The sequence below is a fragment of the Doryrhamphus excisus genome, linkage group LG17, assembly GCF_037039965.1.
Source record: "Doryrhamphus excisus strain RoL-2023G ecotype Guam linkage group LG17, RoL_Dexc_Guam_v1.1, whole genome shotgun sequence".
Lineage (NCBI taxonomy): Eukaryota > Metazoa > Chordata > Actinopteri > Syngnathiformes > Syngnathidae > Doryrhamphus > Doryrhamphus excisus.
The window spans coordinates 18,503,104-18,525,029 of NC_136373.1; the positions used below are offsets into that span (position 1 = coordinate 18,503,104).

Consider the following 21,926-nt stretch of genomic DNA (forward strand, 5'->3'; position numbering starts at 1 on the left):
ACTTCAAACATTCCATTTCATGTATTTATCACGGTCGCACCTGGAAGCAATTAACCACAGTAAACGAGGGACGACTACACCAATCTTCTTCCAATGTACTGACTGTTGTACTGCGTGTACATAACTGAGTACCAGTCCTAGTACTTTGACATGGTAAAGCATACATAGTGTAAATACCTTACCACTGCTTTCCCCCGGGGCTTACAGCTCGACCCCCCAGTCGTATTATTGTAGTATTATTGTAGTATTATTGTAGTATTCCACGTCAAACTAGAGACAACACTCCAAGTCTGTCATTACTAGCATTTATTGCCGTGGACATCAGACACAAATATGTTTGGGGTAACATGGCGTCTGACTCTAAAACATCTGGGAAACAACAAGGAAGGACTTTTGACGGGAGACGTACAACAAGATTCCGTGGAGATGATGAACACCGCAAGCATTCTATTGGGTTCAGTGATGGTCACGTACCAGACTCTCAGTCTAACCCCCGCATACCTCCCGAGACCCCCGCTTTGGATTCCCCGGCAGAGGCGACCTTTGGTGGAGATAGTGCTGAGTCTGTGATGGATGAAGCGAGGTAGGATCTGTGCTGGTTCAACATGTGAAGCTCTTGGCTTTGCCGCCACTTCACCCCATCCATCCATCCATCCATCCATCCATCCATCCATCACGGAGCAGCTGCTGGGCTCAGGTATCTTTAATTAACCTTCTCTGGTGTTAGGGTCGGCACCGACCGTTTTACATTTTAATGCACAAAAAGAATCACATAAGATTTGTTTATGGCATCAAGGCTTTTTCACTTTGTCAGGGAACTCTATTTCAACAAAATAACTACGTTACCACGTTATGCTAGCCATAGCATTTCAGTATGTGGAATCAAACTATGGAATGGATTGAGTAAGGAAATCAAACAATGCACAACGATGAGCCAATTGAAGAAACAATACAAGCAGTTGATGTTTGCTAAATACAAGGATGAAGAGTCTTGAACCAGTCATGATGTGCTATATATATCACTATATTGACACGCTCTATGGTACCCATTATGGCATTGGATGCTCATATCACCCAGTACCAGGTACGAGGTACATTTTAAATAAAATAAAAAAATAAAAAAACAAAACAAAAACTTGGACTTTATTATGGAAAGCAGGAAGTGAACAAATGTAACAGTTAGTGATTGTAAAAGTAACAGATGGAGGGGTAGGATTTAATAAGCTTTGCTTCTTCCTACTCCTTTTGGACATGTGGAACTGGGAACTGATTATGGGATGCACTCAATTGGAATCTGATGTTCAAATGAAATTATACCATTTACCATTTATAACAATTATACCATTACCATTACCATTACCATTACCATTACCATTACCATTCTATTAGCATAAAACTAAAAAAATACTTTTTCCTACATTTTAAAATGGTCTGGTTGAAATGATGACCACTGTATTGTGAGGGTGGGTTTGGACCCGGTACTAATAATATGAATATATAAAGCAATATTTTGAGGGACAACTGAAATCATAAGTGAAATTGGAAATAGAAATGGAGGGGTATAGCGACAAAAAAGTCCTCCATGCCCACCCCAGAAGTATTAAAAGCAACATTTTCATGGATGAGGAAGCTAAGAAGGTCAGCAAATGTGATGGTAACTTATTGTTTTTCGTGTATTTTATATCTGATTTAATACACGGGTCAAAACCGAGCCGTTAACATAAGCGACGATACCGGAACGCTAACACAAGAGGAAGGTTAAGCTCCAAGTTCCACCAACGTCTTGTTGATCTTTTGGAGCCAACAACTGCAAAGACCAGGAATGACCTTCAGGCCAAGACCCGTCACCATGCAAGCCATGATTGATTGACAGTTATTATTGACAGTGTATTTAAAAAAAGCTATCAAAGCTCCGGTATAGCTGGTCTCTCTGAGTCCACTTCAGTGCATTAACAACCCCATGGGGGCGTCCCGCAGGCTTAGGTTTAGGTTTAAGGGGTTAAACAAACTAAACTGGGGCATTGAGGTACTCACGGTTCACTTGACGCTTTTCCAGTTGACAGGAAACTAGCTTAGTGGTTTTTGTGGTCTACAACCATGTGGCCCCCAAGGAATGCTTCAGAATCCAGTTCTGTTAGGGAAGAGGACACCACTAAAACAGGCCGAGACCCTCCAAAGACTGTCCTCTTCCATCAGAGTCAAACGGTGGACTCTTTGGGTCCTTCCCGAGCAGCGTTCTTACAGCCGTAGAGCCACTTGATGACCCGAGCGTTCCTCTCGATGATGGACACCCCGGTGGGCGGCTGGTCGGCCAGCTCCTCCTCGAACAGCCCGTCGCCCGAGTGTCGGGAGAACTCGCTGGGTTCTGATCCGCCTTGGACGCTGCGCAGTGCCAGGGAGAGCGTGTCCGTGGAGCTGGCGCCAGAGAGGAAGTTCTCCCTCCCCAGGCGCTCTACCATGTCAAAATCCAGTCCGCAAAAGTCAAAGAAATGCTCCTGGTCTGACAAATCCAAGGAGCAGCGGAGATCCAACATGGAGCCATGCAGCTTAGTCCTGCGTGCCGGCGGGGGGGACGCCCGTCTCCACGGGTCCTTGTCATCGTTGAGATGGTCTGCATCAGTGGTACCTTTGCTAAATCCATCACTGGTCTCATCAGTAGTACAACTAAACCCAGGACTGGGCAGAGATCCTGGACTATGTTCTTGGTCTGTCTTACTGGACCTCCTGCTGCCCGGTCCGCCATCGGTGGTATCCTTATCGTTAGTCCATGACATGCGAGAGTCTGCTTTCTCCTCACCGATGATCATGTGGTGGACTTTTCCTTCTCCTGCATGGCTCCTGTCCCTCATGGAGACCTGGAAGAGGCGGCGGACAAAGCTGGAACTCTTCAGGTCCATGCTGGTGTGTTCCCCAACACCAGAACCGCTGGAGCTCTTGCACTCCTTCTTCTGCCGGTAAATGACGAGCGAGTCGGGCCTCAGCATGCGTTTGCCCGTGCTCCTCCTCAGGACGGGGGCACTGTGTGGGGCCACCAAGGGGTTCGGTCCAGGCGTCCTGGGGCAAGGAGGCTTTCCGTTGTTTCCGTTGGTCCTGTTGTGAGCCTCGACATCGACGGAAGCCCGTCGGTTCTCTTTTCTGGAGTCGTCGTTTTCATTCTCGTCCCTTGAGGTGAAGGACCCAGACAGAGGAGATAAACCACGCAGGGGAAGCTGAGGGCTGAACCCGCCGGGGACGTTGAAGGATCTGCGGGGCGGCGGTGGCGGCGTGGTGCAGGGCGCCAGCACGGGTTCCTGTTTGGTGTTCATCACCTGCTGGCTCTTGACGTATTTGGCTTTGTCCGCTTCCAGCCTCTCCACGGCGCTGGTGGAGCGTCCGTGGCCCCCGCCGTCTATCTGCCGCCGCAGGTAGGCGGGGCCTTTGTTGAGGAGCCTCAGAGGGGACGGGGACCCGGCGGGTGTTAACGGCTTCATGCTGATTTAACCAAATCGGACAAAGATGAAACTTGCTCCTCTGCCGGCGTTCCACAGGGTGCTGTTGCGGATCCTACGCTAAAAAGGCTTCATCCTCCTCCAGGAAGATGTGAGCTACGAAGGAGGTGGCAGTTCAGGAAACCACAGAGTAGATGTTGGGTGTAGACCCTCTGCAGGCTCTTTCCAGGGGAATCTTGGAGCTAATTGATATCCAGGGTTTACACAGACCTTAGGAGAAGTCCTTTTCCGTCATTCCCAAATGAGATGCTCCCTGCCCACAGAGGAGCCGAAATAGCAGGCAGGGTGCTCCCTTTCCAAGTCTTTGTCCTCCCCCCACTTTTTCTTCTCCGTTTCCCTGCTCCTCTGCTCTGGCGATCCTCTCAAAGCAACTTTTTTAGTAGCCGAGGGCACTTGACACGTCCCATGGACAGACGGGGTCCTCGCTCTGGTCTCACCTGTGTGTGGACCCTGGGTGGGGGGTTGGGAGGGGATGGGGGGGACGGGGGAGGGACAGAGTCAAAGTTTTAGTTTACAAGCTGAGAGCAGACGGCAGGCGACACAACTTTGTACTTTATTTAAAGCTACAAGGGGGGGGGGGGTAGATGGGGGGGGGCATGTCCTCAGCAGGCAGCAATGCAATGTACCGCATTTCTTTATGGATGTATGCATAGATACATACTGTACATACTCCTACAGTATACTCTATACAGTATACACAACAGTACTACCTACTGTTGATGATCAGGTATGATTAATAAAAATATCTACCATCATACACAAAAAGTAGTATTATTCACCTGTAACCCAGCGATACAACTTCCTGTTATCGTATACTTAGACCAGCGGTATCCAAAGGGCGGCCTGGAGCTGATTTATGATCAGTTTTATTGGCCCCCAGGCACATTCTCCAAATATCATCTAACAGAACAGCGAAAAATCCCAACCAGATATACCAGTTGAAAAGTTAAAGTATTTGGGGGGGGGGGGGGGGGTAATTTTACTCACAATATTATAAGGACAAATAACATTTGAGTAACGTAGAGTTGAAATATGCATCCATTTTCTACTGCCTATCTATCCTCACAAAGGTGCTGGAGCCTATCCCAGGGGAGAGGCGGGGTCCACCCTGGACTGGTGGCCAGCCAATCCCAGGGCACATATAGACAAACAACCATTCACACTCACAGTCATACCTATGGACAATTTGGAGTGGCTAATTAACCTAGCATGTTTTTGGAATTGGGTGGGGGGGATACGGGTGGAATTGAACTCGGGTCTCCTAGCTGTGTGGCTACTGCTGCTAACCACTCAATCACCGTGCAGCCCCAACTAATACATGTGCTTTACAATTAGAGACAAGTAGTATTTCACAGTATTTCATGAAGCGTCAGTTTCATTTTGATATGGTGATACAGGCCAAAAGTATCGTGATCCATGCTAACGCCCGTATCAGCCATCCCTAATGTACTGCATATACGTATATCTATAGAGTATATATCTATAGAGTATATATCTATAGAGTATATACTATAGAGTATATATCTATAGAGTATATATCTATAGAGTATATACTATAGAGTATATATCTATAGAGTATATATCTATAGAGTATATACTATAGAGTATATATCTATAGAGTATATATCTATAGAGTATATATACTATAGAGTATATATCTATAGAGTATATATCTATAGAGTATATATCTATAGAGTATATATCTATAGAGTATATATCAATAGAGTATATATCTATAGAGTATATATCTATAGAGTATATATCTATAGAGTATATACTATAGAGTATATATCTATAGAGTATATATCTATAGAGTATATATCTATAGAGTATATATCTATAGAGTATATATCAATAGAGTATATATCTATAGAGTATATATCTATAGAGTATATATCTATAGAGTATATACTATAGAGTATATATCTATAGAGTATATATCTATAGAGTATATATCTATAGAGTATATACTATAGAGTATATATCTATAGAGTATATATCTATAGAGTACATATCTATAGAGTATATACTATAGAGTATATATCTATAGAGTATATATCTATAGAGTATATATCTATAGAGTATATATCAATAGAGTATATATCAATAGAGTATAGTATATCAATAGAGTATATATCTATAGAGTATATATCTATAGAGTATATATCTATAGAGTATATATCAATAGAGTATATATCTATAGAGTATATATCTATAGAGTATATATCTATAGAGTATATATCTATAGAGTATATACTATAGAGTATATATCTATAGAGGATATATCTATAGAGTATATATCTATAGAGTATATATCAATAGAGTATATATCTATAGAGTATATATCTATAGAGTATATATCTATAGAGTATATATCAATAGAGTATATATCTATAGAGTATATATCTATAGAGTATATATCTATAGAGTACATATCTATAGAGTATATACTATAGAGTATATATCTATAGAGTATATATCTATAGAGTATATACTATAGAGTATATATCTATAGAGTATATATCTATAGAGTATATATCTATAGAGTACATATCTATAGAGTATATACTATAGAGTATATATCTATAGAGTATATATCTATAGAGTATATATCTATAGAGTATATATCTATAGAGTATATATCAATAGAGTATATATCAATAGAGTATAGTATATCAATAGAGTATATATCTATAGAGTATATATCAATAGAGTATATATCTATAGAGTATATACTATAGAGTATATATCTATAGAGTATATACTATAGAGTATATATCTATAGAGTATATATCTATAGAGTATATATCTATAGAGTATATATCTATAGAGTATATACTATAGAGTATATATCAATAGAGTATATATCTATAGAGTATATATCTATAGAGTATATATCTATAGAGTATATATCTATAGAGTATATATCTATAGAGTATATATCTATAGAGTATATATCTATAGAGTATATATCTATAGAGTATATACTATAGAGTATATATCTATAGAGTATATATCTATAGAGTATATATCTATAGAGTATATATCAATAGAGTATATATCTATAGAGTATATATCTATAGAGTATATACTATAGAGTATATATCTATAGAGTATATATCTATGTCGGCATACGTGTCCATACGTGTGCTTCAGAGAATATCAGAGTGCGTCCCACTGGATGTTTTCACAAGGAAAGCATCTAGTTGGTGTAGGCACCCTGATTGCGTTCCCGTGACCCTTGACCTCCGCCACCAGCGCTGCTATAAACGTAGCACGGAGGGGGCAGCGCAGCGTGGCAGGGTGGCAGCGTGGAGGCCGCTCCGCTTTTCCAGATGTCCCGCTGTCAGCCTGTCCTGGGAGCAGGAAAGCTAACACAACAACAGGTGTGGACGCCATAAAGGAGGAAGAAGCTCAGCCTCGGGCGCCTCCTCCGTCCTGATGGGGGGGGGGGGGGGGGCAGATGACGACGCAAGGCAAGTTGAGCTGAAGTTTCCAAGCTGGGTTTAAAGTTCACCCCCCCCCCCAGCCTAAGACGGTCATTTGCTCTTAATGAGTAGCTAGCATCTTCTGCTGAGAATGTTCTTCCATCGCCTGGACGTGAAAACAAAAGCCTTCCTCAGACGACGCCTTCTCTCTTCCTGTGCGGCCATCTTGCCCCCCCCCACTACCATCTTTGACCCACATTTCTACATTAAAAAGACCTATGAGGGATCTTTTATGCTGTTTTTAGAAGATCCTCCAAACCAGCAGAGTCCTCCTGTCTAGTCCAGGATCCTGTATGGTGGGGTGGAAGACCAGTGAAGGAAAGGACTTCATCATCTGGCCTGGGATCAGCAGGACGTCAGCACCAGATAAGAACTTGATGGATTCTTAGGAGGACCACCTTGGAACCTTTGAAGCGTTTACCTGTCGCCAACTCGTCGACATGCAATCATCCTCCAATAGAGGATCTTTGACAAGCAATTTTTGTCCCTAAAGACCAGCAGAGCATTCCTGTCTGAAAGCCCCCCGCCCCCCCCCCAGGATGATGCCTCCGACTTCCAGAGAGAGACTCATGGTCTTTGTTTACACTATGAATGGACCACAACCCCCCCCCCCACTCTGCCTCATTAGTCAGGGAGGGGCAAAAGACAACATGGCGGCACTACAATGCCAAAGATGCCGGCTACCCCCCCCCATGTGTAGAAGTAATGGTAGCTAATGGTTGCTAATGAGTGTCTGTATTCATCCCCCCCCCCCATCCAACACCAGAATGGACAACATGGCGGCTTTTGTCATTCAAAGGCCATCAAAACACGGATAAAGACGTCAGGCGGCTGCAGACGGGAAGATAAGATAAGATAAGGGGGGCTCACTGGACCCCCCCCCAAAAAAAATAGCTGAGTCAGCTGAATAGAGTCAGCTGGGGTAGGCTCCAGCACCCCCATGGCCCCATTGAGGATTAAGCGGCATAGAAAATGTCTCGAACAATGAGTGCCAGATGATGGCCAAAAGCCTCATGTAGTCGCCGGCCGACCCGCTTCCCCGCTTCCCCGCTTCCCCGCAGACGGAATCAAACATCAGCGTTGGCGGAGGAGCCCGGAAAGAGAGAGCGTGCCATGCATGGCCGCCGTCGCCCTCACGCCTGAGCGGAGCGGCGTGCCGTGAGCCTGATGGGATGCGACCGAGCGGGTGAACAATTAGGAGGATGTGACGGCGGCGAGGAGACGTCCAGCCTCCAGACGGATTTCCTTCAGCTCGGCTTTGGGAATGATGGAGGCCGGCGTAAATAAAAGATGTTGTTCCGAGTCCACGCAGGCCGCTGATGCAACCAAGTGGCTGCGAGGCTCGGGAACGTGACGAGACCCGCCATGACAGCCCACCCAGGCGTGGCATTCAAAGATAGATGGAGACGTTGGGCCGGATTTTGGAAGAAAGACCCAAACTCCAAACATGCAGAGAACAGAGATTGTACACATGCTTCTTTTTATGTTTCCTATATTGGCTATAGGGGTGTTATTTCATGTCTGGAGGGCTCTAATCATGTTAAACAGCGTATTAAGAAGGCCATGAAAGGGTTTTTGATGCTGGATGCATCTTTCTCTTATGTCTATATTGGGTAATAGGGGTGTAAAGGTTACTATAGGGGTGTTATTTCATGTCTGAGGGCTCTAATCATAATTAAACAGTGTATTAAGAAGGCCATGAAAGGGTTTTTGATGCTGGATGCATCTTTCTCTTATGTCTATATTGGGTAATAGGGGTGTAAAGGTTACTATAGGGGTGTTATTTCATGTCTGGAGGGCTCTAATCATAATTAAACAGTGTATTAAGAAGGCCATGAAAGGGTTTTTGATGCAGGATGCATCTTTCTCTTATGTCTACATTGGGTAATAGGAGTGTAAAGGTTACTATAGGGGTGTTATTTCATGTCTGGAGGGCTCTAATCATAATTAAACAGTGTATTAAGAAGGCCATGAATGGGTTTTTGATGCAGGATGCATCTTTCTCTTATGTCTATATTGGGTAATAGGGGTGTAAAGGTGACTATAGGGGTGTTATTTCATGTCTGGAGGGCTCTAATGATGTTAAACAGTGTATAAAGAAGGCCATGAATGGGTTTTTGATGCTTCCATTTCTAAACAAGGGTGGTGTCTGGAACCAATGAATTTATTGGTGTTTATTTGGTGTTTTGGTTCTGATAATACCCGAATATCTTTGACTCTGGACGCCCCCGCTTGGTCTTGCTAGTGACTCAGCACTTCCTGCAGCGCTCCCACCAGGAAGTTCCCAGGGAAGCAGGAGCAGCAACAACAAGGCCGCAGGAGCAACACCTCATCATCGTGTCTCAAAGCGCCATGGGTGATGTCATCATGGGGGGGGGGGGCATGTTTCCCCTCTAATGACAAACTTCCCTCCATAACAAGATGCAACACATCTGCAAACGCCACCATCACTTTTAAAAACAGGGAAGGACGCTTAATCGGGAGGTCCGATGACATCGGGGGGCCCTCAGGGCACGGACGCCGGCTCCAACAGGAGGAGGAGGTCTGCTCCTTTGAACGCCGGCGGGGTTAACAACATCAGACGTGCCAACGCTGCGACGCTGACGCACCCGCGCATGAGTCAGGGCGGGAAAGTCAGCCAAACAATCTGTCATGGCCGACAGGTTGGCAAGACAGGACTCATGGAAGATTGACAGGACTTGACTACCGAGGACTTTATTACGTAGCGCATGTCTTCTCTACAGACGAGCTTTAGAGTAGTCCGTGTACAGCTTAGAGCAGCATAGCTAGCCATGATTAGCTACCTAGTACACTAGTCGTCACTATACCGTATGTCCTCCATCCTACCTAGTACCTAGTCATCACTATATGTCCTCCATCCTACCTAGTACCTAGTCATCACTATATGTCCTCCATCCTACCTAGTACCTAGTCATCACTATACCGTATGTCCTCCATCCTACCTAGTACCTAGTCGTCACTATAGCGTATGTCCTCCATCCTACCTAGTACCTAGTCATCACTATATGTCCTCCATCCTACCTAGTACCTAGTCATCACTATACCGTATGTCCTCCATCCTACCTAGTACCTAGTCATCACTATATGTCCTCCATCCTACCTAGTACCTAGTCATCACTATATGTCCTCCATCCTACCTAGTACCTAGTCATCACTATACCGTATGTCCTCCATCCTACCTAGTACCTAGTCATCACTATACCGTATGTCCTCCATCCTACCTAGTACCTAGTCGTCACTATACCGTATGTCCTCCATCCTACCTAGTACCTAGTCATCACTATACCGTATGTCCTCCATCCTACCTAGTACCTAGTCATCACTATACCGTATGTCCTCCATCCTACCTAGTACCTAGTCATCACTATATGTCCTCCATCCTACCTAGTACCTAGTCATCACTATATGTCCTCCATCCTACCTAGTACCTAGTCATCACTATATGTCCTCCATCCTACCTAGTACCTAGTCATCACTATATGTCCTCCATCCTACCTAGTACCTAGTCATCACTATATGTCCTCCATCCTACCTAGTACCTAGTCATCACTATATGTCCTCCATCCTACCTAGTACCTAGTCATCACTATACCGTATGTCCTCCATCCTACCTAGTACCTAGTCATCACTATACCGTATGTCCTCCATCCTACCTAGTACCTAGTCATCACTATACCGTATGTCCTCCATCCTACCTAGTACCTAGTCATCACTATACCGTATGTCCTCCATCCTACCTAGTACCTAGTCACCATGCTATGTAGCCTCTGTCCTACCTGGTACCTGGTCATCGTGTCACTAAAGCAAAGACGTCCTGCAGTATTTAATATTTAATATTACCATTCATGGTGAGTCTCATCTTTTTGCACCTGGATGATGAATATAAATATTCGAATGTTATTTGAAACAACACCAACATGTACGACATAAACGTCACAATTTCACCCTGGAATGGAGGATTTCTATTTCTAGCATTTCCTACTGGAAAGAAGGTTGGAATGGATTCAATGCTGGATAGCAGGAGATATCTAGGAGAACCTATGTACCATGAAGCACCTTAGGAACATCTCCACAGGTACGAGAAGAACTATAGGTACCATGAAGCACCTTAGGAACATCTCCACAGGTACGAGAAGAACTATAGGTACCATGAAGCACCTTAGGAACATCTCCACAGGTACGAGAAGAACTATAGGTACCATGAAGCACCTTAGGAACATCTCTACAGGTATGAGAAGAACTATAGGTACCATGAAGCACCTTAGGAACATCTCTACAGGTATGAGAAGAACTACAGGTACCATGACGCACCTTAGGAACATCTCCACAGGTACGAGAAGAACTATAGGTACCATGAAGCACCTTAGGAACATCTCTACAGGTACAAGAAGAGGTAGAAGACCGTAGATGGCAGTATTTGTCAATGTAATCATGGTGAGACACTGTGATGAAGAATCGTCTTATCGTCGCAGCTGAGTTTCCACTTTCTCCTCCAATGTTGACTTTTAAAGCTGACGATACGAGCAAACGTCAGGTCAGTGAACGCAGCACCGCCAAATAAGAACAATGCTTACCTTTTGTTGGCTTTTAAATCCTGTCCTCTTTGGAAACGACCGTGAAAAGCCAGGTACTCGCTCGCATTGCGTGGTCGTGCGTGGACTCCTCTGTAGTGAAGCACATGAAGTACTTGAAGCACATGAAGTACTCATACACACACACAGAGAGAGAGAGAGAGAGAGAGAGAGAGAGAGAGTGGGGGGGTTGGGCAGGTACATGTGTAAAGTGACTCCCACGTGTAGCCAGGGGGTGGGGTTTAGGGAGGGGCGGGGTGTAAGGTAAATATGACACCCCCCCCCCCATGGAGCACTATCACTTGGTTTGACCATCATCATCATCATCATCATCACCGCCAATGCTAACTTTAGCTTGGCTTCCTCCTTTATACAATATACTTTATACATAATAATATAATACTTAATACAATAATACTACATAGACTGTATACTGTACATCCAATAATACTACATAGACTGTATACTGTACATCCAATAATACTGTGTAGTTCTAAAAGTCAAAGCCAGGCTGTGCTCCACCTTTTTATGACAACAAACATGTCAGCCATTGAGTAAAATACACATTTATACTCGTCAATATCAACACTAGTCCAAGATCCTCTAAATGAGAGGAGCACCTACTAGTCAAACTCCACTCAGCTAGCCAAAGATCCTCTATATGACAAGAGCACTCCTACTGCAAACCAAATCTAGCCTTAAAGGGGCCTAGGAAAGAAGTTAGGGTCGTGTTTAACAATTCCAAAGAAAGTGCACTTCCCCTTTAAGAGCCTCTGTGTACTGTAAAAGGAGCATGGCTGTTTTTAGGCATCTACTGCAAAAAGATCCTCTATATGACAGGAAGACTGCTGTTTTTATGATGATGATGATTGATGAAGAGGACTAGTTTGACTTGCTTCATGATTGATTGATTGATTGATGCTAATCTATCGTTGACTTGTAAACCAATCACAGATTAGAAAAGAAAGTAGATCGGCTAACATGATTGATTGGATTGATCTCTCCTGATTGTCTCACCGAACGACTCTCACTTTTTTTCTGATTGTCTAACTGAACGACTCTCATTAGTTTTTCCTTGATTGTCTAAATGAACGACTCTCACTTGTCTTTTTTCCCTGCACATCCTTCACCCTCCGTCCCGTCGGTGTACACAAGGCGGCACGGTTTAGATTAGATGATCATGTGAGCTGTAGCCATATTGTACTGAGCAGCCAGGACAGTCTTTTCTATGGTTGGTAGCCTTCTGTGGCGCTATCACCCCCCCAAAAAGCCTTGCTGATTGAGCGCTAGGAAAGCGTAGAGGAGCCACGCGTCTCAGAATAGAACTTCCTGCTCGTCTAAAAGCCGCGTCACGCCAGACTGGAGCCACACGATCTGCTGCCGTGACCTCTCACCCCACCTCACCCCACCTCACCCCACCGTTCTTTTTACTGCACACGTGTACACTTCCCTATTCTTACACTGGGTCCTTTTTAGTGCACAAGTGTACACTTCCCTATTCTTACACTGGGTCCTTTTTAGTGCACAAGTGTACACTTCCCTATTCTTACACTGGGTCCTTTTTAGTGCATAAGTGTACACTTCCCTATTCTTACACTGGGTCCTTTTTAGTGCATAAGTGTACACTTCCCTATTCTTACACTGGGTCCTTTTTAGTGCACAAGTGTACACTTCCCTATTCTTACACTGGGTCCTTTTTAGTGCACAAGTGTACACTTCCCTATTCTTACACTGGGTCCTTTTTAGTGCATAAGTGTACACTTCCCTATTCTTACACTGGGTCCTTTTTAGTGCATAAGTGTACACTTACATATTCTTACACTGGGTCCCTTTTAGTGCATAAGTGTACACTTAGATATTCTTACACTGGGTCCCTTTTAGTGCATAAGTGTACACTTACATATTCTTACACTGGGTCCCTTTTAGTGCATAAGTGTACACTTACATATTCTTACACTGGGTCCCTTTTAGTGCATAAGTGTATACTTACATATTCTTACACTGGGTCCTTTTTAGTGCATAAGTGTACACTTACATATTCTTACACTGGGTCCCTTTTAGTGCATAAGTGTACACTTACATATTCTTACACTGGGTCCCTTTTAGTGCATAAGTGTATACTTACATATTCTTACACTGGGTCCTTTTTAGTGCATAAGTGTATACTTACATATTCTTACACTGGGTCCCTTTTAGTGCATAAGTGTACACTTACATATTCTTACACTGGGTCCTTTTTAGTGCATAAGTGTATACTTACATATTCTTACACTGGGTCCTTTTTAGTGCATAAGTGTATACTTACATATTCTTACACTGGGTCTTTTTTAGTGCATAAGTGTATACTTACATATTCTGACACTGGGTCCTTTTTAGTGCATAAGTGTATACTTACACAAGTGCACACTTAGACACTTAGACATAGTTGCACACTTAGACATAGTTGCACTTACGGCCACAGTTTGACCCTGGAACGGATCATTTGTATTTCCAGGATTCCATATTTGAGTGTCACCCTCACAGGAGACATTTGCTCCCGTCTGTTTATTTCAGCCTCCATGCCGACCTTTGACCCCTGTCCCCGCTGACGATGCCTTTTGTCCGCCGTGGCCATCTGGCGAAGGAGAAGTGTTGCTTTTAGAGGCTGCTAGGAAAACACAAACAAACGCTGGAAGACGCCGGGTCAGTGGCCAGCCAAAGATTGTCAATGACGTGAAGATGGTCTGCTGCTGACGTGAAGATGGTTTGGATGGGGGTTCGGATCAGGGGGTGTGGTCTATTGTTGATCCATCCAGCTGTGTAATGCATCTTACGGCCTCCTTTTCAGTGCTGTAGCTATGCTAGCGCTGTAGCTATGCTAGCACTGTAGCTATGTTAGCACTGTAGCTATGTTAGCACTGTAGCTATGTTAGCACTGTAGCTATGTTAGCACAGTAGCTATGCTAGCACTGTAGCTATGCTAACGTCGCTGAGTCTCTTCTTTGGCTGCTTTTGTGGCAAACATTTCCTGGCGGAGAGGTGCTCCTCATTTTGAAACCCTGTGAAGTTTCAATAAGGGGGGCAGGGAGGCAGGGGGGTGGACTTTCCCCCGCTGCCACCCCCTCCCTTAATGAAAGACACGTTGCCCACAGCCCTTGGCGCTCAAGCCAAGCTTCATCCCAACTTGAGCTCTGATTGGCTCGGCACTTTGATCTACTGCAGGAAGCACGCGTGCCCCCAATTAGCCAACCGTGGACCCGGCCAACCTTCCCTGGGGGTGGGGGGGCACCAACCCACAGCGTGAGCTGTGATTGGCAGACACACCGGCTCCGGCTATACGGGGAACCTCAGCGTGCCCCCACGCCGTGCAACTACCACACTTTGGTAGGTCCACAGCTGTCATGCAGATGGTGTCCAAAGCACGGTCCGGGGGCCGTTTGTGGTCCGAGGCACTATCGGGAAAACTGAAGCTGAAACATGCGGGAAACAGGAGAGAAGCCCGCTTTGGGTTCATCTCATGGAGAGCAGGAAGACCACCTCGGTTGGAGTGACACGCACACACGCGCACGCACACACGCACACGCACACGCACACACACACACACACACACACATGCACACACACGTGTACATACTGTACAGTGTAGTACTCTAAACCCAACAGCAAATATTACAGTAGCAGTAAAGTAAAAGAAAACACCTTTTCATCTGACGAGGAATAATCATAAAGCCCCCCCAGCCTGATGTGTTATGACGGTGACACCCCCCCCCCCCAGCCTGATGTGTTATGACGGTGACACCCCCCCCCCAGCCTGATGTGTCAGCTTGTCCGCGTGCAGCCATGGGAGCGCTCGATAGTCCATCAGGTCAACTGAGGCTCTGCGTTGATCAAGGGATGGAGGCGGGGCATTTCAGGGTTGGGGCGGGGCTTCCATGAGGGAGGAGTCAGCCCCACTGCTGTAATGCAGTATTTAAATGCATGCCCCCAATGCTGTAAAAACCTGTCCTGTCACATCATCGTCCACGCTGATTTACCGCCTGGACGCCCCCCCGCCGCCGCCCCCGCCGTCTCTTGACATTCTCCGACACCGGAGGGCGGAGCTGGCAAACACGGAACACACTCCGCTTCTCATGCACATTTTGGACACTCCTGCTTGGAGGAGTTTGGTGTGGAAGAAGGGGGGCCTCTCCCGGCCCTCCCTGTAACCTCTGACCCCGCAGGATGATGAGGATGATGAAGATGTCATATCACATCGCAGTCTCTGGCTCGCTTGTTACAGTCCAAATGCTCCTGTCATATAGAGGATCTTTGACTAGCTTTTTGGGCAGTCAGGTACTGTCTTGTAAACAATCTTTGACAAGCGTTTTTGTTGTTTTGTTGTCCTGTTATATAGAGGATCTTTGACTGACATTTTTGCTGTAAACTTCTGTCATATAAAGGATCTTTGACTCGCATGTTTGTAGTAGTAGTGGTCCTGTCATATAAAGGATCTTTGACCGGCCTTTTCATATTCCTGTAATATAGAGGATCTTTGAGTCCCATTTTGCACGGTCCTGTTAAATAGAGGATCTTTGAGCGTGTTGGATGAAGGCGTGTCCTGCCAAAGAGGGGCTGTTGGACACGGTCTGACACGTAGGAGACTATTCTGGAACTAAATGTGCTGCTGGTGTAGAAGAGCAGCCGCCATGTTTTATGACGAGGGATATTTTCATCATTTCTGTGCTGAAAATGTTGTTTTGTGGTTTTATTCTGTGTTTTTTATAGAAGCGGTAATCACAGAGGTTCCCTCCTGCTTGGCAGCAACGTGCGGGATGGAGTCGTCACAAACACGGAGCAGCACGGGACTCCGAAGGAAGTCTGGAAGATTAAAGAGAGTGAAGGGCCTGGTGGTAAATTTAGCAACGTAAACAAGGACAGAGATTCGCTTGGCGGCGAAGCGGGCGTGTGCGCTCCACTGTACGAATATGGAAATGATAGCTATACGCCGCTCAGCCGGGCGCCGCCTCATTTTGGCAAGAACAACACCAACCAGTGTGGGAACGCGGCGGCCATGTTGGTTATGTTGATTATGTCACTACCATCTAGTCATCTAGTCATCTAGTCATCTAGTCATCTATTCATCTAGTCATCTAGTCATCTAGTCATCTATTCATCTAGTCATCTAGTCATCTAGTCATCTATTCATCTAGTCATCTATTCATCTAGTCATCTAGTCATCTATTCATCTATTCATCTATTCATCTAGTCATCTAGTCATCTATTCATCTATTCATCTATTCATCTATTCATCTATTCATTTATTCATCTATTCATCTAGTCATCTATTCATCTATTCATCTAGTCATCTATTCATCTATTCATCTAGTCATCTATTCATCTAGTCATCTAGTCATCTAGTCATCTATTCATCTATTCATCTAGTCATCTATTCATCTATTCATCTAGTCATCTATTCATCTAGTCATCTAGTCATCTAGTCATCTATTCATCTATTCACACCTGTAATGTAATATGTAATATGTAGGTACACTAGGTGGTAGGTGGGTACACTAGGTGGTAGGTGGGTACATAAGACGGTAGGTGGGTAGGTACACTAGGTGGTAGGTAGGTACACTAGGTGGTAGGTGGGTACACTAGGTGGTAGGTAGGTAGGTACGCTAGGTGGTAGGTGGGTACATAAGACGGTAGGTGGGTACACTAGGTGGTAGGTGGGTACACTAGGTGGTAGGTGGGTACACTAGGTGGTAGGTGGGTACACTAGGTGGTAGGTGGGTACATAAGACGGTAGGTGGGTAGGTGACAGCGAGTTTGAGGTGCGAGCCACGAGGCCTTTGCTAAAAATGAAAGGTCAGTTTCTGCTTCCATCGTACAGATGCGTCTTCTGTCTGCCAGACACACAGGTTTGAGTCCGAGGTGTTCCACGTAGCCCCTCTCTAAGGCCCCCCAGGGCCAACCATAACGCTTACCTCATGGCCATGAAAGCAGCGGTGCCCGGGTCACATCTGGCACCACCTGAAAGAAAGATGAAGGCGCATTTAGAACTTGAAAAGGAGGCCGTAAGATGCCTTTGGAGGCCGTGTGCGTTTAGTCAGCACCAATAAAACAAGCAAAGGCTGGGGGGGTGGTGGGGGGGGGGGGGTGAGGGCGCACACCACAAGAAAACAGAAACACCTCGCAACGTGGCCGTTTGATTATCGCTCCCTCGCTATACTGTTATATTACCGCGACAGCGCTCCGGCGGGAGCTTCAATGGCTTCCTTACTCTAATTCTGTCTACTATGTTGGCTCACATTGAAAGCCGAAAGGAAGTACGCTGTACAGAAAAAAACTACAAGGAACTGCTAACATGTCATTCTGTTATTTCCTCGGATTATGTCTGCTATATGGGGTAATGGGAGCGTCAAGGTGACTATAGGGGTGTTATGTCCTGTCTTGAGTGCTCTAAAATGTTAAACAGTGTATTCAGAAGATAACATCACCAAATGAAGCAGCAAATGCTATCAGATGGGAAAGTTAGCAACAGAAAGCGACGCCAGTGGCCAACCGTGGCCTCCAGCAAGAGGAAATGAAATGAATGTGTCAATCACACACCAGAGAATCGCTGGGTGGGACTAATGAAGCCATCTATACCAACAAGAGGAGCAACACCTAATGTATATTTGATGGAATAATGCAGTATTTTACTACACTCAATAGTCACACTTGTATTTGTAGAATGACAGCGCCGCCTTCTGGTAACTTTATGTACATGCACCATGACAGGTACTATAACCCTGGAAACACAATTACACTGGAGGGCGCTATATGTGTACATACGGTACATACTTGCAATATATACATTCATACATGTGTACATGTGGTTCATACATACATACATACATACATACAGTACATCCATCCATCCATACTTGATCTTGGTTGGGTGTTGCCAAACGGATGGAGCTTTAGAACCTCAACAGGTGCAGTGCGGAGGCCGCTTTTAAGACGGCTGTCATTAACTTCAGGCTTTGGACGGGCGGCGAGATCAACGCCCTGCTGTCAGATTTACGATGAATCCAGCGTCTAAAAACAAACAGTGACTAAACGCCTCCTGGCACCAAGACGTGAACTTGATCTGTGACAGCACGCCGATGTTTGTGGCAGCATCAGCATCATCTCCTGTTGGCCTGAGGCCAAATGCCAAAGGAGCTGTACTGGCCTGGAGGTCCGGCACGGCACAGTCCTTGGGGTGATGATAACCATGGAATTACGCACGAGTAAATTATGGCATCAGCAACATGAGAAAGGAAGGAAGTTGATGCTAGCATTTAATACAATAAACAATATTTCAGCGCTAGAGTCATCCCTCGCTACATGGCAGTGCGAGCATCGTGTCCTCTCTCTTTCGTTTCCTGCTGGAATACGGCCTAGTCTTAGCTAAGAATGATGCAGATTTATTGATGTTGCACCCCTGACATCACTTCCTGTCCGCCCACCACTAGGCAACACCTTTCCTGTGACACACAAACAGGTTTATTTGCTCTTCTGATGTTCGCTAAGTTGGCTAAAAGAGTGTGAAGCCATCTGCGGACAGGAAGTATGCTCTCCGGGGTCGTTGCTGTCTTGAAGCGTAAAGGCCAACGAAAGCTGATGTCCTAATAAAAGGAATGTTGCAGAAGGGCCGCCCCTGATAGGCCCCCGTCCTCCACGGCATCCCAAAGAAGGAAAGCTCTCTGTCTCGTCCTTCAACAAAAGTGCCGAGTCATGTCAAGGAAGCTCCGTCACGTCTCGGGAGGCCGCTCCCACGGCCGAGCCAAACAAAAGTCTCCTTGAGTTATCCAGCATGGCTACGCTATATTCCACACGACCCACGGTGACCTCTGCTGGTTCTTCTGTCCGCTTCCAGATCCCCCCCACCCCCCCCAGCGTGAAATAATTCCCTAAACGTATGCACCCCCGTTCCCATGCCAGCCACCACCAATACCGATGCTGGACTTACTCCCCAATCAGCACAAGATGTCCTCAGGCAGACGTTCAAGAAATGCAACACCCAGGGGGGCTTTTAGCACATTTCAAGTCTTGGGATGCTTGATGGTTCAAACGCTGACCTTCTTCATGAGGGACCAGCTCGGTCAACACGAAAGACGCCCTGGGAAATGGAACCCTCTTATACTGACCAAAGACAGTATACAGATACACAGATACTTTACTGTACCCTGGACGCCACACCAGGTACATACAGTACATAGCAGGTATGTATATATATCACCTATATACAGTACATAGCAGGTATACATCACCTAGTATATAAGTATCACCTACATAAAGTACATATGGTACATATGGTATCAAACTCAATCAATGACCTTGACAAATGTTCAAGTAAAAATAAAAAATGATGGGTGTCGTTTGTACTGGTCCCGTACTAGTACTAGTACTTGGCATCGATTCGCCATCAACATTTGCAGTATCGCCCAGCCCTACTGAGCGTATTTACCGTAGTATCACCCCACACACCAGGCTGCACGGCGGTCATCTTACCCTCCATGCCGGTAGGTGTCGCTGTTTGACGGCCGCCGTCCTCCGCCCTCCAGCCTCCTCCTCCCATCCACCAAACGTCCGCGAAAGGCTTCGCATTTTGAAGGTTGAAGGCGAAGCAGCACCGAGTCGGGCCGACCTGGCTCGACAAGCCAGGAAAGAAGCCCCCCCGAAGCCGAGGCGGAACGCCTCCACCCGGGCTGTCCCTCCCCGAGCTGACCCCCGCCAAGGTCCCGTCCTCATCCTCCTCCTCCGGGGCGGAATTACCGCACACGCAGACGGACACTGACGGCTGAAACCCCGCTTTGAAGAAAGTTCGGCGACGCGACAAAATGCGGCCGCGTTGTGGCGTGGCTCCTCTTCAAGGTCAGATTGTGAGCGACGCCGTCCGTGGAGACACTTTACCGGCCACTCGGAAGGGACCGAGCGGCGTCGAGGGGATGCCGCTGACCGTCGCTCGTCTCCCGCATCAGCAATGACACCTTTCCCCCGGGAGGACATCGACGGTCGCAGAGTAAACTTGTAAAAGCTCCGGAAAAGGAACCGGTGGAGTTTTTAGCACAGCAGCGACGTTGTGGCTCTCCGAGTTTATGAGCGACTATTAATTATCTTGACGTTTCCTGCTTCCTTCCTCGGCCTCGTCGCTCACCTGGCTAGCAAGACGCTCCGCACCGGCTAGCTCAGCTTCCTGGCTCCGGGTCCGGGTCCGGACGCCTTCTCGGCGGTCCCACGCTTCAACACTCGCTCGGTTGATGCGGCGAAGTTCGAGCCGACAGGCCGCCCAACTTCCTTGAACTTTAAGGCGTTTCCACCTCCTCCTGCCATGCCGCCGCGAAGAGGCTCTCGGCAGCCGGGCGGCTTCGGCGGCGGCTTGCCGGAGCGCGGGCTCCTCTTGCTGGTCCTCCTGGTGCTCCTGGAGGGCTCCGTGCTGCCCCTCGGCGCCGCCAGCTCGCCGGATGTCGGCCACCGACACAACTCGGACGTCCACGCCGTGTCGGAGGAGAGGCACAACTTCACCAAGAAGCCCTTCCCGGTGCTCAGCTTCGAGTACGAACACATCCAGACCCCCTTCGAGATCTCCCTGTGGGTCCTGCTGGCTTCTCTCATGAAATTAGGTGAGTTGGCCCTAAGTCTAACTCTAACCCACTTCAGGTAAAAGGTGAGCTCCTTACCCACCCTGGCTACACCTGGTCAGGCTTGTTAAATAGTTTTCCACTCATGTACTCCTCAGTGATGGAAGGCTGATAGTAAAATGTAGACTGCATGGTACTGCAAGGCTATTGTACATTCAGTCAATAGTACCCAACCTACAAAATCAATAGAGTGCTTTACTGTTGAGTCACAACCACATGATGCAGAGGGAGGAATGGTGCAATGCTAACAATTCCACCTCCTGAAGCAGCTGAAAAGAAGCAATTCCAGCCTGCCGGAGTCACGCTAACGTGCTGTTTTATGTTTTTTTTACTTGTTGAGTTGCATCGCAAACAAACGCTGACCTTTGACCCTCGTGCTGCGCCGTCGTTAGCCGTTAGCCTCATCAGCTCGCAGGAGGAGCGATCACATTGATTGTCTTTATTCCGTGCCTGAATGTGGCGTAAGTGAGGCCCCCCTCAACTGTCCTTCCAGGACCTTCCATGGAGGAAAGACCTTTGGAGGTTTCAGAATAATAATAATAATAATAACAATAATAATAATAATAATAAAAAAAAGACAAGGGAAGTAAGCTTAAAAAAGAAACCCCATCCCAGAGAATTGCTATCTCACTTCTAAGCGAGGAAGCGTGTCGCAACCAGAAGGCCTTGTTGGCTTTGAAGAGGCTGTGATGGTCCTATCAGGATTCTTTGCCATCGGCTGACTTGTGA

At 46.2% G+C, this 21,926-nt stretch overlaps 2 protein-coding genes across 4 annotated transcripts in view; one reads left to right on the forward strand and one right to left on the reverse strand.

The window, feature by feature from the left end:
- Positions 1–1,204: 1,204 nt before the first annotated feature.
- On the reverse strand, positions 1,205–21,201 carry fam110d (family with sequence similarity 110 member D). 2 transcript variants are annotated; one of them, XM_058083433.2, is made up of 3 exons: positions 20,068–21,201; positions 17,514–17,559; positions 1,205–3,938 (listed from the first exon to the last, which is right to left on the reverse strand). In XM_058083433.2, the coding sequence occupies exon 3, from the start codon at positions 3,468–3,470 to the stop codon at positions 2,199–2,201; it is 1,272 nt and encodes a 423-aa protein (XP_057939416.2). In that variant the 5' UTR covers positions 3,471–3,938; positions 17,514–17,559; positions 20,068–21,201; the 3' UTR covers positions 1,205–2,198. The 2 variants fall into 2 exon arrangements, with proteins under 2 accessions (XP_057939416.2, XP_057939414.2); XM_058083431.2 differs by lacking the exons at positions 17,514–17,559; positions 20,068–21,201 and adding an exon at positions 11,572–11,729.
- Positions 20,097–21,926, forward strand: part of slc9a1a (solute carrier family 9 member A1a) — a 29,973-nt gene continuing 28,143 nt past the window's right edge. For both annotated transcript variants that reach the window (XM_058083428.2, XM_058083427.2), the window contains exon 1: positions 20,097–21,179. In XM_058083428.2, the coding sequence (XP_057939411.2) occupies positions 20,888–21,179 (292 nt within the window). In that variant the 5' untranslated portion in view covers positions 20,097–20,887. The remainder of the gene's footprint in view (positions 21,180–21,926) is intronic.

Coding starts and splice junctions, on each gene's coding strand:
- fam110d (XM_058083433.2), bottom strand. CDS start 3,470: ATGAAGCCGTTAACACCCGCCGGGTCCCCGTCCCCTCTGAGGCTCCTC.